Source organism: Balaenoptera acutorostrata, chromosome 1 (assembly GCF_949987535.1).
Source record: "Balaenoptera acutorostrata chromosome 1, mBalAcu1.1, whole genome shotgun sequence".
NCBI classification, from domain to species: Eukaryota; Metazoa; Chordata; class Mammalia; order Artiodactyla; family Balaenopteridae; genus Balaenoptera; species Balaenoptera acutorostrata.
The window spans coordinates 87761313-87780124 of NC_080064.1; the positions used below are offsets into that span (position 1 = coordinate 87761313).

The window sequence follows — 18812 nt, forward strand, 5'->3', positions numbered from 1 at the left end:
TACTTGAGTACATATGCTATTCCAGTTATATTGATCACAGCTCTCTAGATCTTTGCTATGCAGTATTGTACCCAGTAATCACATGGGGATATTTACATTTAAATATGAATTAATTTAAATTAAATACAAGTAAAACTTCAGTTCTTCAGTTGGACTAGCACATTTCAAAGGCACATGTGGCTATTGCTACTATTTTGGGCACTCCAAAGTTGAACATTTCTCTCATTCCAGAAAGTTCTATTGGCTAGCTCTGTTTTAGAATATGCTGCAACTTTAAGAGCTGTATTTTTTATATATGGTAGTTTGGTTGATTGAGTCAAAGAGGAAAGACCATATCTAATGAAGGTTTTAGCTTTGGTAGGGATTCAGATAGAAAAGAGATGAATGTCTGAAAAAAACATCAAGAGAAATCACTTGATTAAAAGTCTAATGTACACAGTACTTCAGCAAAGATAACATTTCAGTCACCAGACTTTTTGATAACGTACTCTATCACCTAAATATTTTTGAGCACACCTCCCAGTATGTGTACATTTTAAATTTACAAATTATCTACTTGTACTACTTTACTCATATATTTTATCTGTATTATAAACTATGCATGTAAAACATTACATGAGGGTTAAATATAAGGTGATCAAAGGGTACAAACTTTCAGTTATTAAATAAGTGATGGGATTGTAATGTATAGGGTGGTGACTGTAGTTCATAACACTGTATTGTATACTTGAGACTTGCTAAGAGAGTAGATCTGAAAAGTTTGATAGTTCTCATCACAAGAAAAAAAAATTTGTAACTATGTGTGGTGCTGGATGTTAACTAGACATATTGTGGTGATCATTTCTCCATATATACATATATCAAATAACTTTGTTGTACACTTGAAACTAGTATAATGTTTTATGTCAATTAAAAAGAGTTAAATATAAATGGGAGTTCCTTCATGCAGCCTGTGAGCTGTCTTATATATGTCTTGAGGTTCATGAGCCGCATTATGGAATTGTGTAATATGGTGGGGTTGGATCACAAATTAGAGAACCTGGATTCTGGAAAAAAGTTACAAAAAAGTAACTTAAACCTCAATAAGCATTCCTTTTTCTTGTTAGTAAAACAATATTTACGTTATAGGTGTATAGTGAGAATTAAATGAGATAATACGTGGCGTACTGTTTGGTTAAATAGTGAATAAAAATATTTAATGGAAGAAAATTGTATGGCCTGTGAAGGTCTGTAAAATAAATGTTTAGATTTGGCTTTGAAATAATTTTTATAACTTTATTAAAACCTAATGATAGTATAGCATATAGCTTTTCTAGGCTTGGATTATGCTCTTCAGAAACAAATATAGGAAATTATATCAAAAGAGTTAAAAGACCTTGATTAAAAATTTTTTTTCTTAGGAACCACATCATTCCTTTTTAAAAGGAATTTATATTAATTGGACTCATGGAAGCACCTGGAAAAAATGAATCCTCTTCTGTCCTATATATTTTTACTGTGCCTCTGTTGTACAGAGGATGCAAAAGAGATCACTACATTTCCTAAAATGGGGCTGTTTAAATAATTGGCTTTCTGTTGCTTCCAGTGTCACAGGAAATTATGATTATTCCTTATTCAAAGGACGTTAATGGTGTTGGAGGTACTGACTTGAAAGGTGATGCATCAGCTGTATTTGTGGGTGTTTTATGACTTAATTTATCATTTTTAGAAAATACATTGTGCTTTACTGAACAAGCTACAGTTGGATAACAGAATTGGCAGTGGATTTCAGGAAGAGAGGTTTCTACTTTTTAAGAAAAGTGTGTATTGTAAAGTATATAAAAAAGGCACTCACATGTAGTAATCACATGGATGCCTGAGCAGCATTGTATAATCAAGCATCTAATTTTTCAGGCACATCTTACCCCTCTCACAAATCAGAAAATAATATAATTTTATTGTTAAGAGCCCTCTTCTCTCTCCCCTGCAATTTAATTAATACTTGTTAAGAAGAAGTAGCTGTCAGATTAGAATTGAATCTTTGAATTTTCTATTGTCTTATGATGGAGTGGCAATCTAAATCTTTTTATTTAGGTATATTATTTTCAAGAACTTTCAAAATGATAATTTCTCAGCTTTTCTGATTATGAAGAGAAAGTTTTAGCACTTGAATAAATAGATTGAATGGTTAATTATTTCCATAAAAGGCAATAATAGAGAAGCCATTTTAAAAAGAAAACAATGAAGATATTTTTAAGTAAGAATAGCTGTTATCCTCAAATTGTATTGTTTTGCTCAAAAATTTTGGTGATATATACCTTTAGGTTTAGGTACAGGCAGCTTGTAAGTTTCTGTGGTATTTCAAAGTGTGGTAAAACAATCCTTGGAAAGGCAATAGTAAAACAAGCCTAGATTCATTACTAATATTTTACTTTTCTGAAATCATTCATTTATTCTACAAATATTTATCACATTTCTACATAGTAAGTACTGAGGATATAATGACCAAAATGTAGACACATGGCCCATGTTAGAACTTATATTCTAACAGGAAAGTACATAAACTTACAAAAAATAATTGTTCTAATGAATGTTAAGGAGATGAACAGTGGACTGAGATGGAGAGAGTAGTGAAAAAGTGCCTACTTTGAACATAAATGCTGTTCTGAAAAGGACTATCTGAGGAACTGGTACTTAAACTGGAATTAAAAGAAAGAGAACTAGCTAGAAGATTTAAAACGGAATAATTTTTAGAAACCTCACCATTTATTTGTCTTCTTTGATATCTCTCAATAAGTTTTAAAATGTTTTTTTCCAAAACGGTCTTCTATATCTTTTCATAAATTTATTCCTAAGTACCTTATGTTTTGTTTGTATTTATCATAAATTATATATTTAAAATTTTTTATTTTATAACTTTTTTTGGGCCAGAGTATAGAAATGTAATTCACTTTTGCATATTTATCTTATATCCAGCAATCTTCTAAATTATTTTTAGTTTTAATAATTTCTTTGTACACTCTTTGGGATTTTCTATGTAGAAAACCTTATGGGTATATATTGATAGTTTTGTCTCATTTATTCAATCTTTATACCTTGTATTTATTTTTTCATTTCTTATTGAGCTGGCTAAAAAATGTATTGTAAAGTTATTAGTGATGGGTCATCCTTGTATTATCCCTGATGCTAAAGTAAATGCTTTCAGGATTTTTTCCATTAGTATTGATGTTTGCTAAACGTTTTAAAGTGTATATATTTTAATCAAGTTAAGGCAATTTTTATTTACTCCTGTGTGATGAGAAGTTGATTCATAAGTGGGTGTTGAAATTTATTGTGTGGTTTCCTGTACCAACTCATGTAAGTGTATGATTTTTCTTCGTCATTCACTTAATGTGGTGATTTACACTAAGAGATTTTCTCATTTTAGCCATCCTTGGATCCCTGGGATAAATTCAACTTGGCCCTTACTGGATTTGGCTACCTCAACTTTTAGGACTTTTGTGTTTATATTTCTGAATAAGAATGATTTGTCATCATGTTGTATATTTCAAACATATACAATTTTTTGGGGGGGTCAGTTATACCTCGATAAAGCTGGGGGCAGGGGGAGAATGATTTGTAATTACCATTGCTTGTACCAGAAATGTCAGTTTTTGTATCCAGGTCATGCTATCCTTATAAATTCTACATGCTAGACTAATTTGTGTGAGATTGCTATCATTCATTAGGAAAATAACTCTTCCAATAATGCGTTAGGAGCAGACCCTTGTAAGTTGTTCAGATGTTAGGAGCTCAGTCATGATATCGGAGAGACTCTAAATTTTAATCGTGCTGCCCACATGAACTTACTGCTGTACTTGTAAATAGAGACAGTCATAGGGTGAGGAAAAGGGGTGCTTACTTGCCACTAGTTCTAGATTATAATGTCAGGGATAAGCGATGAAGGATGGGATGATTAAATAGTCAGAGACAGTGGTTCTTTCTTAGAGAGGTAAGTGAAATTTTCCCTAGACTGCTGTTTAGCAGTGATAGATCAAAGTGGTTGAAAAAAGTTTGACTTTCCTTCTATCATCCTGGCAGCTATTCCTGGAGAAATAGACTATGGGGAAGCTGCTTTCTCAATCTGTAATTTTTATAAATGATACTTTGATAAAACCTGGTAATCATGGCAATTAACTCACCTAGAATTATCATGCCAAAGTGTATTAATTCTTTATTAAATATGTAGTTCAGCAGTCAAGCAGATTTCCTTCTAACACATTGTAATGCAGTGTGTAGTTCAAACATTTTTATGAAGAGTTTACTTTCTTTGGTATAGGAAAGTTGGAATGTATACCTCAGTAGTCTGAGAGACCCATTCATGGCCAGTGCAAGATCAAAATTTCATTAAGGTCTCCTGTTTTAAAGTTTCATATGAATATCACTACTCCATAATATATTTATGTTTATGTTAATTTAAAAATATTTTTCTCTGATCTCCATAAAATATCTATGACAAGATTATGCCACATTTATTTATGACATTGGCAATCCTCTATGTTATCACTGAGTATTGATGTGGATATAGAAATCCCAATTTAAGAAACACACATTAAGTCATTCTGTACTGGTCTCATCATGAAACTGTATCAGAATTAGGAGGACATTTTGATTTAAGTAAAGATGTACCTCTGTGACATCAGTATGCCAAAAATTGAGTGAGAAAAGAAGGAACATATTTCACATAGGGGCACTGTGTCTAGCGTGGTACTCTTGGCACATAGTAGGTGCTCAACATATAGTTCTTGAATGAACTAATATGTTTTCTAAAAACTAATCTCTGGTAAATAAGAAAAACTAAAGGCGTAGGAGAATGTTTGGAAGTATAGGGGGTCTTCTTAAGTTGCTGGACAGGTTTTTTTTAGTTACTAGGAAGTATATTTTAAGGAACTTTCAGAATCAGTGGGGGAAGATCCATCTGCATTGTTTGTCTTAGGATTTTATCATTCCATAAATTAGCAAGATACTAATATTTCTTGTATTAGAGTGGAATAATTTATTGACATAATGTGGTAACCTAGTTCCTCAAAATGGAGGTAATTTCTGGACTTCTTGGACTTGCCCATCTGATTTGGAGGAGGGCCTGATGGAATGGCCTTACATAGACCTTTTGGCATGGCCACATTGTCCATTCAGCCACCAATACTCTCAGGCACATTGGAGCATTTGGGGAGCTTTCTGAGCTATTAAGGTCTCTTTGTTTCCCCTATGGCTGTTCCTTTTATATGCACGTCCTCAGTAAGTATTCCCTAACATAGTAGAAGTGAGTGAGCTGGCAGATTCAGTCAGGACATTTCTGAGACCCTAACAATTGTCCTTTCATAATCACTTTGGAGTGCCACTCTAACCCTAACATATATTAAATGCTTAAGTCCCAGGCACTTTGCTAACATGTTATTCCAAAACAATCCTATGAAGTAGGTACTTTCTTTTTCCTCATTTTACAGATGAGGAAACTGCAACCTATCACAGAACTGAATTTAGTTAGCTAAGGTCACACGGTCAGGATTCTCACCCATGGACTTCAGAGCGCAGGCTCTAGATCACTGACCTATAAATGTGTGTGATTATGAAATTTTTAAAATTCAGGGAAAAAAGAGAGGAGGAGCCAAATACAACTTATTAATACCATAAGGCAACTGAGGAAGATGCAGTAAGGATATTTATTAGATATAAAGATACATTTCCTTTTTTAGGGAAATTTTTGAATCTAGATGTTCTGGATTTCTTAAAATTTAGTTTGGGAGGTACTTCCTTTTTTTATGAAAAAAGAACAAGCTCATTGATAGACTCTAAGGTAGTTGGTAAGGTGACATAAAGGGAATGCCCAATGCAGTGTGGATCTGAAACCCCTACTAGGTTGTAAGCTCCCAGCAACAGGGACCTTCCCTCTTGTATTCACCCCTGTGCTCTTGGTCATGTTCCTGGGCCAATGCCTGGGACATAGTAAGCACTTAAAGATTTGTTGAATGAATGTTTACTTTTATTCTCAATTTATTCTTTCATCTTCTTGAAGGTAATAAGGAACTGTATTTTGGAGGAGAACAGAGGTTTAAGGAGCACAAATAAATAAAATTAAAGTGGGGGGGGCAGGAAATTTTTTTTTTTTTAAATAAACTTAGATGAGTTTGCCAGATAATTCTGGAGAAGAAAAGCATAATTGAGAGCTGGTGGAAGGATGTTGAAAGTGCACTGTTACATGGACCCACATTCATCATGTGCAAAGTCTACTTTGTAAGACTTGGACCAGCTAGACTGGGGGGAAGAAAGCTACCTCTAAGAGTTATAGAGAAAGTTAAATGAGATGCCACATGTGACATGCAGCTCAGGACCTGATCATAGTAAGGACTCAGCATTGTTAAGTGAGCAGGCAGATGTTAAGAATGTGCAACATGCATGCACAGACACAGCTCCTTTTCCTAACTCTATCCCTCACCATAGCTTCCAGACACCTCTTGTAAATTCCTCTTTTTCTTACTATCAGATCATTCTTGATAACGTTAGAGACAAAGAAAACAAAGATAATCAGAAGGCTATCCAGCAAGAATGTGAAGGACATCAGGGCTGTTTGTCATCTCCTCCTAAGTAGTAAAGGTGATTTCACTCATCTGACTGGCTAGGTAGTTACCCATATCTTGTGCTATCCCTCCAACAGTTAATTGCTCTCTTTCATGGTCCTTGCCAAATCTAAAGCTATTCTAAAGTAATTCCTAAATACCTGCACTTTTCTGCCAGAAAGTCCAGATAAGCTCTCAGAGTCCATTTGCAGAAGGACATAGTATAGCCAAGCAAATCCAGTGGAATAATTCTTGTCTCTATTAGTAAATGTAAAAGTTCTTGCCTCTTTATTGAAAATATATTGAGAGAAATAGCATCAAAAGATCAACCTTAAATCTTAAGAGCAAAAGGCCTACCTAATCATCTTTAAGCACACTTTAATCTCTAAGAAGAAAAACCCAATTATTTTTTAATGTTTAGTATTAGATCAAATATACGTACTCTAGATACATTGTATTTACCTCTTACATACTTTGTGAGTATACAGGTAATCCCATTTTTGTCTCCAAACTTTATTTATTATAAAATATTTTTGGAGATGTATATTTGTGGAGTATGTTCTTTTAAAAAATATTTTTCATATTTTATTCACTACCCTATTTTATTTGCTACCCTAACTTTGTGATTATACAGTTCACATCTGTAATATTTTAATTATAAATAAATAGATGTTTCTGATATAATTTCCAGGACATTTTGTCACAAAGGAAAAAACTTATCTTTATTATGGGATTCTAAAATGTTCTATCACTTATATCTTTTTTATTGTTAATAAAATACAAATTTTCTGTGAGAAAAAATTTTATATTTTAGTTAATCATTTGCTTAAAGAAAGGTAGCAAATAAACTGTATTTGCATGGATTTATCTAACTTTTCTATAAAAATCCATCTATTTCTGATGGTTGTACTTATGGGAAAATATGTTCTTACAAATTTAAATGTATAAAAGTCATAGAAAATTAAAATCTATAAAAGCCCTGTTTTAATAAAAATTATTAAAATGTTATAGGGTTTCTGGATTGGTTTCGCTTTCTAAAGTCAGCTTTGAGGGAATAAGGAGGAAAACCTCCAAGGTGATTGAATGGGTTTGAGGGATTCAGTGCACCTGTGGTTGTCTTAGCAGACATGTGCTTCAAAAATTGAGTAACTGTTAAAAATAGTGTAATGGTGTATAATCGTAGAAATGGTCCACAGGGCTATTCCATTAGAATGTAGGCTTTATTTCGTAGCAGTAACGAATGATCTGTGTGGATTCATCCAAATTATTTTACCCACCTTCCCACATGACCTGTGACAAACATTCATAACATGATATAACCAGGGTTCAGAGCTGCAACTGACGTGGATGGAGCCAGTATGTCAGTTCTTGGCCCTTTAGCCATCAGGCCATTCTCTAGATAACCTTGAACTGAATCAAAGAAACAAAACAAGCTCAATCTAACAAGGAAAGGAAGGGGCACCCTTCAGCTGAATCTAGGATACATCCAAGTTGATGGGATATGACATGAACCTCATGCATCTTTTATTCTTTGATCTGACACCCACCTTCTAGACTGTACTTTTCATGGATGAGAAATAATGAAGCATAGTAATTAAATATTACTTTAACATTTAATATGTTGTTGTTAGTGGTGGACTGTTTTTAGCATGATCATATTTTTCTTTTTTTTTCATTGTTATTTCCTTTATTTTTTTTCTCCGTGACCCTGTTCCTTCTCAGGGATGAGTACTTTTTTTTTTTCACTTTGTAAGAATTATAGTAAGAATTTTTAGTGAAACATGTCACAAGGTTGACCTCCAAAAGTTGTTTGATGTATACCTCACCCTGCAAGACTATTACTGTTGCCTTTAGGCCTTCATTTCCTATCTCACCCTACCCCACCTGTTCTTCCAGTGAATGCTATCCAGTTAAAAATATCAGATAATCTTATCTTTTCTTCCAGTGCCCACCCACACTTAGTCAATTGCCAGCCACTACTGATTCTGTGTCTCAGGATCTCCTCCTCTCAGTATCCCCTGTATCAGGAATCTCATTGTTACTGTTGCCTTCCTGGTCCTCTTCCCTAAACGCCCTCAGTGATTCCACTTGATTTTTATTGAAAATCCAAACACCCCCCAGGGAAATCCCTTTAGTACCTGGCAGCTGCCTCTCTTTCCTCTTTTGCTATTCCCCTACTCACACTCTAGGTACCAACCTTGACAAACCACCTGCAATTTTTAGAAACTTCAAAGTAAACATGCTTCTAGGACTGTACACCTTATTTGCTTCACATGAACTGCATTTCACATTTTCTGTATCCAGTTTTTTTTTTTTTTTATTTCTCCCCTTAGGCATGAGTCCATTAGGGCAAGGTCTGTTTTTGCACCCTTCATCTTAGTTCCTAACAGAGACTAGATGGATGCTGAGTGAATGCTGCAGGATGAGTGAGTGGGAATGAACCAAATCCTCAGCATTTTTATTGCTGTCTCCATAGTCCCAGGGCAGGTTAATTGGTTTCCTTTCTTCCCCGCCTCCTCCCTTTCTCTTTTTAGCATCCTTGCATATCTCTGACTCAGGAATCTATCTGAAGTATACTTCAGCCCTGGTCAAAAACTTTCCGTAGCTTACCTTTTCCTACAGAATCCATTTCATGCTCAATATCATTTACACCCTCTAGTGGTCAATCTTCAATCAGCCTGTCCAGCTGCCTTTCCCATGTTTCTCCTTGCCCACCTCCAGCCTCCAAACCTATCTCTTATCCATTCTTTTGTCACACTCTATAGCATAACATCCCTGTGGTTTTATTTATGCCATACCCTCATCCAGGTGTTTTCTTCCCCACTCACTGCCTAGCAAATTAACACTTGGAATGTCCCCTACCCAAGTTGGAATTAATCCTCCATGCTGTATCTTTCTATATACTACTTTAATTTTTTTCCTCCATTATGATATATATCACATTCTGCTTTGTATTATAGCCTTTGGTTTTTGTTTTATTTTTGCATATCTGCATTCTAATAGATAACAAGCTCCTTAAGGTAAGAGCTGAATCAGTTTAACCTTGAAAGCCACAGGCAAGCTAGCTTGGGGCTATTCACTCACTATGGAAAGAGCATGTATTTTCACTTGAATCTCCATGATGCCACAAAAAGCTGTGTGATCTCTTTTCTTCCTTTCTCCCAGTTTCCCAGCTTGTAAAAGGAAGATAATATTACCAAATTTGCAATATTATTATGCAGATTAAATGAAATAATATATGTAAAGTATATAGCTTAATACAGTGGCCCATGGCAGAAATACAATAAGTGGTCATTATTATTGCTGCTGTTCCTGGTGCTATAGTAGGTACTCGCTATTGAAGAAGGATATTTTTTTTGTTTGCCTGAGCTCTTAGTATTAATGGTTTTCATTTAATTGTGTGGCTCATTTCTAGGTGAATATAACTGAAGCTAGAGATTACCCATTAGCCTTGCAGTTAAATCTAAATCTTTATTTTTCACTATATTACAATCTTTTATTACTTATTCTGATATTACAACATTTTCCTGGCAAAAAGGATTGCTTCCTTCTTCAGTTTTTCCACCAACAGAGGGCCAAGTCGTTTCCAGTATTTGTGAAATGAATGATTCAAGATTTAATCCTTTTAAACTCAGTCTTTTGTATGCTGTTTTCCGGTAGAAACTATAATTCCCTACTTTTAGAGTAATTGAAACCTGCTCTGTGGTTAGAGGGGTGCTGAAGCACTAGAGGGGCTTCTTTGGCCTGCCAGGTGCCTAACACGTTACTCTCCCACTTTGGTGAAATTTTGTTCAGTGTTTATGTTCAGAGCCTGGACTGCACCATCTAAATGCACAGCTCCTTGTACCAAAGAACTTGCTAAAAGTGCAGTCAACTAAGGGAAGGGAAATCTAATAATATGCCTTTGTAAATTGGTAGGAAAGATATAGTCCAGGTCATTCCTAATTTGAATTAAGTGTTTTGTGCTTATTATCAATTAGAGTTTCTTCAGGTCAAAATTAGGGGAAGATGATTCAGTGTGAGGAAATACCTAATGTCTCTCTTTTCCTTTTCTAACTAAAATAATGATGGAATCATCAAAGAAATAAAAAGTGGTCAGTATATACATATATGTGTGTGTGTGTGTGTGTATATATATATATGTATATATATATAGCCTCCAAAAAAATGACAAGAACTGATCATGTATATTTAGAACATATGTATCCTCTTCTACACGGGTGAGAATAAATCAAGAAATAGCACTAGAAATTAAGACCTAGACCCTGGCAAAGGAATGGTATATTTCCAGAGACCAAAATACTGGAAGAGGAGAGGGAATCAGTTTCCATTTCACCAACTGATGATGATGGTGGTAATGGTGGTGGTACTGGTGGTAATGGTGGTAATGGTGGTGCTAATGATGATAGTAATAGATATCGTTTAGTAGAAAAATTGTCAGGCACTGTGCACATCAGTGAATGTGTTCATTATCTCAGGCAATTTTTAATAAAAATCCCTTCAAGATAGGTACTGTCATTTTTATATTCATTTTACAGATGAAGAAACTAGGGCTTCAAAAAGTACTCTTACCCAGTGTCACACAGCTTGTGAAAGACAGACATGGGGTCTGCGATCAGTCTAACCTATCATTAGTCGTCTTCATCCCAGAGCCATGCTGATCAGGCTACAAAGCTTCTTTCTGTAGGTGGGCGTGAAGTCAGAGAACAGGGCAGGACTTCTTTAGGAATGCAGTAGCTCTGGGCCAGAGCAGAGGCACCAACCAGCCTGACTACCACTAACGAGGGCTTTTAGGAGAGGGAGTTGCAGATTGAAAAGGGGAAGACTTTGTTTCAATCCCTTACGGCAGTGACACCATTTTAAGCTCCATCAGGAGGGGAAGGAAGATAGAATATATGATTTAGATACTGTGTTTCCTGAAGCCACTTTCAGTAAAGAACTTTGCCAGTAATCCCACTCCACTCCAGTGCATGGCAGTTTCAGACTGCAAAACCTAAGCAGAGGAGAAAAACAGTGCAGTTACAGTTGGTGTAGGTACCTCTTGATCCTAGATATAAAAAAAAGACACTTTTCTAATCATCTCCATCTGGCTGTGAAAATGGCAAGATTCCATCCAACAACCCAGAGGAGCGAGGTTTTGTAACCGGCCCCTGAGCTTTCTCTGGATCCTGAGTTTGACCTGTCAGTAAAATTTTACCTTAGCTTATTCCCCAGCATCCACAGCCCACCATGAGAAATCCCATTAACATCCTTTTAGACAAATTCTCTGTGATTAAGCAAAATAATTACCCCAAAGAGTCATACATACCCATAAAGTAATAAATGGCCTCACTGAGATAGTTTACAAACAAAATAAGAAAGTGAAAAAAGAAAGCACATTTTCCTGCCACACACAAAACATGAAAACCAACCTTACTACTGAAATAGATCTCCCATAGGTAATAAAAGATTTATATAATACCAAGTGTCTATTCTTAGGGAAACAAAAGCAAATATGGCTGCAATGAAATAAAGTCAGCAGTGAAATTTCACAGCAAAATATTGACAAATGAATAAAAAAGAATATTTCAAACAAGCATTGGAAGTAAAATAACATTTTTTGATTCTAAGACATACATTTTCACATTTTAGCATGTCTGTAATGGGGACCTTCTTACATGATAGCCTCCTTCAAATACTTGGAGCCAAGGAATAGTGGTGACGCATAATGCCCCTTTTAAAACATGGGAGAGGTGGTGTCATTTCTGCTTGAATCTCCCTGGCTTTGGGTCTCACTCAATAAAACCTAAGATCCTTACCATGGACTCCATGGCTCAGTAAGATCTGGTCACCCACTGCTTCTCTGACCTCATCTCCTAAGAGCGTCCCTCTTTTTTAACTCTGCCACCTGCTACAGCCATGCTGGTCTCCTTATTCTTCTTGGACCATCCAGGCATGCTTCCACCTGTAGGCCATTGTCCTGTTTCTTCCTCTGCCAGGAATGCTTTTCTTACTAAGAACCCCATGGTTCACTCTCACATCAACTTCAGATATTTATTCAAATGACAGTTTCTTATTTAGGCTTTCCCCAGCCATCTTATCTAAAATTGCATCATTCTTACACTCCCTATCTACCTTTCTGCTTCATTTTTCTTTTTGACACTTATTATCAAATGATAGTTCATATTTCATTTATCTTGCTTATGGTTTGTCTCTCCCCAGTTGAATATCAACTCTGGTAAAAACAGGGGTTTTTGTCTATTGTCTTCACTGTTGAATCTCCAAGTCCTAGAATAATGCCTGGTATGGAGAAGGAACTTAATAAATGTATGCTGACTATATGAATAAATATGTGTGTATAAAATATGCATAAATATATAAAAATTTATATAAATATAAATGTGCTAAATATAAAGCAATAAATGGATGGGTTCCATGCTCAAAGGTTGGTGGGTAAGTTGGGGAGGAGGTGTGACTGTCACACTCAGCCTGTCTAATGGAGCGTGGGCTAGGTGTCAGGTGTCTTGTGATATAAACCTGCCTCTGTTACCAGCTGAGTGGAATGTGGCAAGTTAATCCCCTGGGCCTCCAGGTTGGACTACATAATCTATACGGATGTTATAACATGTCAGTTAATTGAGCATTCTGCTAAAAACAGCTGAAAAATGAGGAGTAGGAAGGGGAAGCTGAAGATGTGAAACCATATCTTTTAACATAAGTATTTTCACCGCAAACAGTGGTAATGAGAGAGTTACTGCATAAGAATTTTGAAATAACTTGTAGTCCAGTTTCCTTTGCTTTATAAATAGTGGAACTGAAGCCCAAGATTAGAGAGATTTAGGTAAAGTCAAGTGCTAATTGGTGGCAGACCTTAGAACTCTACTTGACATCTCTGAATCCAGTGTTCTCTTTACTTTAACTAGTTAGTATACAGGGTAAATACTGGTGACTTTTCAAAAAAAGTATCCTTCTTAAACTGTTTTTTATAATATTCAGCTTAGATTTTAAGAATTCACTTAGTGGCAGGAATACATAGATCAATTGATCTCTCTTTGTGATCTAATTCAGCTTACGGAAGAGATTGGAAAACTGGAAGATAAAGTGGAGTGCGCTAATAATGCCTTGAAAGCAGATTGGGAAAGATGGAAACAAAACATGCAAAATGATATCAAGTCAGCATTTACAGATATGGCTGAGGAGAATATCCACTATTATGAACAGGTAATTAGTGATATGTGGTATTGCTTCATTTTTAAAAAGTTATCCTCTCTCTTACTTTCTGTCTTGTGTTGAAAGAGTCTGTTCAGGAACCAAGTGTCACATTCAGAAGCCTCTTTGGTGGCTCAGTGCCAGTGGAGTTGCCAGTCAATATAGTAACGCTAAACCCACCCACTGACACAAATGTGTTTAGGTGGAGGAAGGGTGATAAGTTTTCCTTCCTACACAGCATACCCAAGTACCTAATTTGAGCTGAGCTTGATGTGAGAAAGAATTATGCTACCATTTTGTTGTGTCTGTTTTCCCCTCAGTTTCTTGTTTTGGAAGGATTTGAATTCTTCAAAAGCACTTGATCATGCTTCCTAATGATTCTCCTATCTTATTTCCTTTTCCTCTCTTTTTCTTGTATTAAAAAGAGTTTGCAAAATGAGGAAAGGACCAAAGGTTTGAATGAGCAGAAAATTAGTTCAGGGCTTATACGTTATGTCCCTGCCATCCCTACCATGCCTTCTGTAGCTATTCAAAAAATCAAAAAAGGAGCATTAGTTCAGTTTAGTTTATAGTTCAGTTGTTTTTTTTGTTTGTTTTTTAATTCAGGAAAGAGCCTAGTCAACATTTTGCTTTTCAAATGATTACCTTTTTTGAACAACTAACAATTCCACAAAGTAGTTATTATTTTAAATGAATTTTATGCTATCACTTTCTTCATCTAGCATATTCGGAGAGTTTTATAGTTTTAATTCTTACATCGAGGTATTTGACCCATTTTGAGTTAATTTTTTTTTTATATAGTATGAGGTAGGGGTACAACTTCATTCTTTTTATTTTCTTTCCTTTTTTTTAATATTTACTTATTTATTTTGGCTGCGCTGGGTCTTGGTTGTGGCATGTGGACTCTCAGTTGCAGCATACATGCAGAATCTAGTTCCCCGACCAGGGGTCAATCACCAGCCCCCTGCACTGAGAGTGCAGAGTCTTACCCACTGGACCACCAGGGAAGTTCCTATTCATCTAGCGTATTCTGAACATACTTTTCCTGGAAGGTATATTTTAAACATACATCTTTAACCTTATCTCTGACTGAATTAATGACTATATAAAATTGATACATTAAGAGAATTATTTTATACTTTGTAGTCTATAGTGCTTGCTAGTTTAAAGGTACTTTAAACTAAAATATTTTATATTTTGCAAGATTATCTAACTGATACTGATATTTTCATTCAACAAGAATTACTTGAGCCCCTACTACCACCAGACACTGTTCTGGGCCCTGGAGAGACCACAGTATGCAAGACAAACACGGTCCCTTTCTCATGTAGTTACAGTCAATGAGAGAAACAGTCAATTAAAACAAAACGTTGTAATAATAAAGTATAATAAGTTCCAGGATAGAAAGACATTGCAGGGAAAAAGGCAGATTCCTCAGAGGATGTGTTTAAGCTGAGACCTTAATGAATGATGAATGAAAGGTAGCCAGATAAAGATGTGAGTAAGAGAGTTCCAGGCAGAGAAAAGACGAGAAGTGAGAGAGTACATGTTCAGACTACTGAGGTTCTTTTTGAAGGATGGTGGTGTGGAGGTAGTGTTGAGTTGAGAAAGGAGGCTTGTAGAGGAGGAAAAACTTTCCTCAGCCCTCTTAGGATCCCTGGCTGGGTCTGAAAATGAAACTGACAAAGATAAATTAACAGGAGAAAAGTATATATGTTGATTTAATGTAAGTTCTTTGTGGTACAGGAGCTTCATGAGCAAATCTAGACCAGAAGAAACAGATCTGAGTATTTCTATGCTAGGTTTGATAAAGAGTGGGCTGTCGTGTAGAAATAGGGTAGGTTAAGGAGTATGAGTTAAGGGAAATAAACTGGAGGGAATTTAGCAAGTCCTTTTTGTTAGGAGTCTTCTCGGTGTCCCTTTGTCTTTGGAGTAAAGATGCTTCTTTTTTCCTCTGGGCATAAGGAGGCCACCTCTTGTATGAGGGTTTTATGACCTGCTTCGTGAGATAAGGGTTGGAAGAAGGTCAAAGTGACCTTTCTGCTTCTGCCATATTCTCAAACTCATTCATCTTAATATGCCAACATGTCATATTTTGCATTAGTATGTCCTGAACGCTCTTAGGCTGAAGGGGGCCTTATAAGCTTTGTCTTTTATTTTTCATTCTAAGGGAAATGGGGAATGCCATTGAAGACTTTTCAGCAGGGAAGAGACAATATCTATTGCACTTGCCTTTTAGAAAGATCACACTGGCTATATGGGTCAGAGTGGAACAAAACTAAACATGTTGAGCCTAGTTAGAAAACGTAGCAACGAAGACAGAGATGTGAACTGACATAGAGGTTTCATGGCAGTGGGCTAGAGATTAGTGGACAGATTCAAGTGATTTTCTTTTTAGCAGGTGGGATTGGAAAGATCATTTTCTACCTCTCCTATTTTTTTATTCTACTAACAACCTTAAGTAAATTCAAGTCTCTAAAAGGAATTTCCCATAAATCTCAGATTTTGCAATGATTTAAAATATTTCTGTTGGATAAAGTACATTTATCAACATAGGCTTTTTTTTACCACTTAACTCTTTAAATCCACAGGAATAACTTTCTCTCTCCTTTACAGTGGAACCGGTCCACACTGACCTTATAGGAGTGTTATGACAATTAATTGAAATAATTTTTAAGAAAATGCCTTGAAAATTAGGATATACAATATACTATAAGTGATTGTGATTATAAAACATAAGTATATTAGGTTATAAAAGTCATGTGACAAATGCACCTCCTATGTTTTCCTTTCAATGATAAAATCTGCAAAACTTTTCTAAGTTTGTTTTTTTAATTTTTTTAAGAGAAAATGTTCACGGCAATTCCATTGAACTCGAAGTGAAATGTTTGAGTGTTGACTATACCTGTCACATAAATACATATTTTTGTCATGCTCATAGGTTGCACGCAGTTTATACAAAATACAGTTTTATTAGAAATAGTTAAATTAGCATCACTGTGCCGTATTGCAAATTTTGTTCTTCACAGCAGTTTATATCAGTATATTTTTCACCCTTTCCTCCAAATGAATTATATTTCTACATGTTGCTAAAATTATATCAAGTGTACTGCATCTTAGATGTACATATTTGGAGGAATCGCTGGTTTTCTTTATTACAACTTCACAAGACCCCCTACAGCTCCAGTTACTTATTGGCTTTTTTCCGAAGTGAATAACTCTTAACTGATTTGTCACATCAGTCCAAGCATAATCAGGAAATTGGGGCCCTTATATAATCAAGGCTTCCTAGCTAACACACAAACTGTGTGGCCTGAAACAGCAACAGTCTGCTGTTATCTGTTAACTTCAGAATATCTCAGATATACAAGGAAGTGAAATGTTGCAGAATCTTTCCAGTCCCTTTTTAATTTAATCATATTATTATGGAAATACTTCTGTTTTCATCAACAGTTGTAAAAATAAATCACCAAAGGGGTTTGTTCCTAGTGTGATAGAAGAAATGGGGTATAAACATTTGCCTTTGGACTTTTATGAAGTAAAATGGTCACAGTTTGTTTACAACTTAAAATTTAAATATTAAAATGACAGAGGAAAATCAGTTTGTAAGTATGAGGTATAGGTCTGTATCAGAAACCAATTATTGTCATATTGAAGTGTTATACTTAGATGTGTGAATTTACTTGGAGACAGTTGACACCAAATATAAAACAGGTATCTCCAAATAAACTCTGAGTAGGTGAAATGAAGCTATTCCCAATTTTGTTCTATATGACCAATAACTAAGAATAAATTTGAGTCTTTTTATAAAAACAAGAATAATGAAACAATAAAACAAAAATCCAATTGAACATAGGTGAATAATTTCAAAGTATCTTGGTATCCAAATAACCAAAGAAAATTATTTCTTGCTAAAATGTGAAGGGATGCTAAAACCATAAAATATGACATGCTGGATAAAGTACATGGACATTTTCTAATTGTTCTTTAGTAGGTACAAAAGAGTGTAAGTTTCTATTGTTGTTGATGATACTGATGCTGATGATTATGATGATGGTGAAGAGATTTGAAAGGAAGTAATCCTTGGTAGGTATTATAAACTAAAAGAATATACCCTTTGAAAGTTTAATTTTAATATCATAATCATGAAAAGATCACATAATGTTAATTTTTGCCAAGTAAAACTGTAGTTAAGTGAATATAATACTTGAAGTAATAAAATTTGTTTCTTTGCACAGTTTATTTTAGAATTATTAGTTAATGTATGGAAGTCGTTGTTTCAGAGCCTCATTTTCTGGTTTTAAAATTAATACATGCACATGAAAAACAAAAAAACAACAAGAGCTAAGTACACAAATGTATAAAGAGGAAATAAAGAATGCCCATAACCTTATCCCCTAGAGAAGGCTACACTTAAATGCAATTATAGAAAAATAATTTGCTATATGCAGATAAAAATATTTTAAAATTTCTGATGGTTCTTTTCAAATGTGTCAACATAAAAACATATGGTTACTTATTTGTGTCATGATGATTACAGTGGATATGTATTATTTTGAGTCCTGTATTTTTTATTTGTTTAAACACTTTTCTATGTAACGACATAATCTTTTAGTACATCATGTTAATATACCTTTATTAGTGAAGAGAACTACTGATAATTAAGCATTTATGTAAATTTTTTGCTCTCATAAATAATACTATTTATGAGAAAAAGTAATTATGAACACTAGACTTAAAATCTTTTTTGATAAGAATTTCAAGAAATAACCAGGTTAGAGGTCTCTTCATTTCAAATGCTATCAGTCTTATTTAAGAATGTCAATTGCCTCATGTAGAATCATTCATTTAAGATTCAATTAACATCAAAACCTTATGCTAAGCAACATTCAAATTCAAAATTAAATCTTGCCCTTAGGGAAGAATAATAAATATATGTATTTTTCACTTGATTGATACAGCTTTACAATGTATTACTTTTTTTAATGGAAGAATATTTAAATTAGGTTTTTTTTATGTGAATGGTAATGAACTGACTTAATAGAAGGG

General features: G+C 34.7%; 1 protein-coding gene across 5 annotated transcripts in view; it reads left to right on the forward strand.

Annotated features, from left to right (window-relative positions):
- The window catches only part of SNX7 (sorting nexin 7), a 98703-nt gene that overhangs the window by 64759 nt on the left and 15132 nt on the right, over nucleotides 1-18812 (forward strand). For all 5 annotated transcript variants that reach the window (XM_057526228.1, XM_007169548.2, XM_007169546.2 and 2 more), the window contains one exon: nucleotides 13623-13775. In XM_057526228.1, the coding sequence (XP_057382211.1) occupies nucleotides 13623-13775 (153 nt within the window). The remainder of the gene's footprint in view (nucleotides 1-13622; nucleotides 13776-18812) is intronic.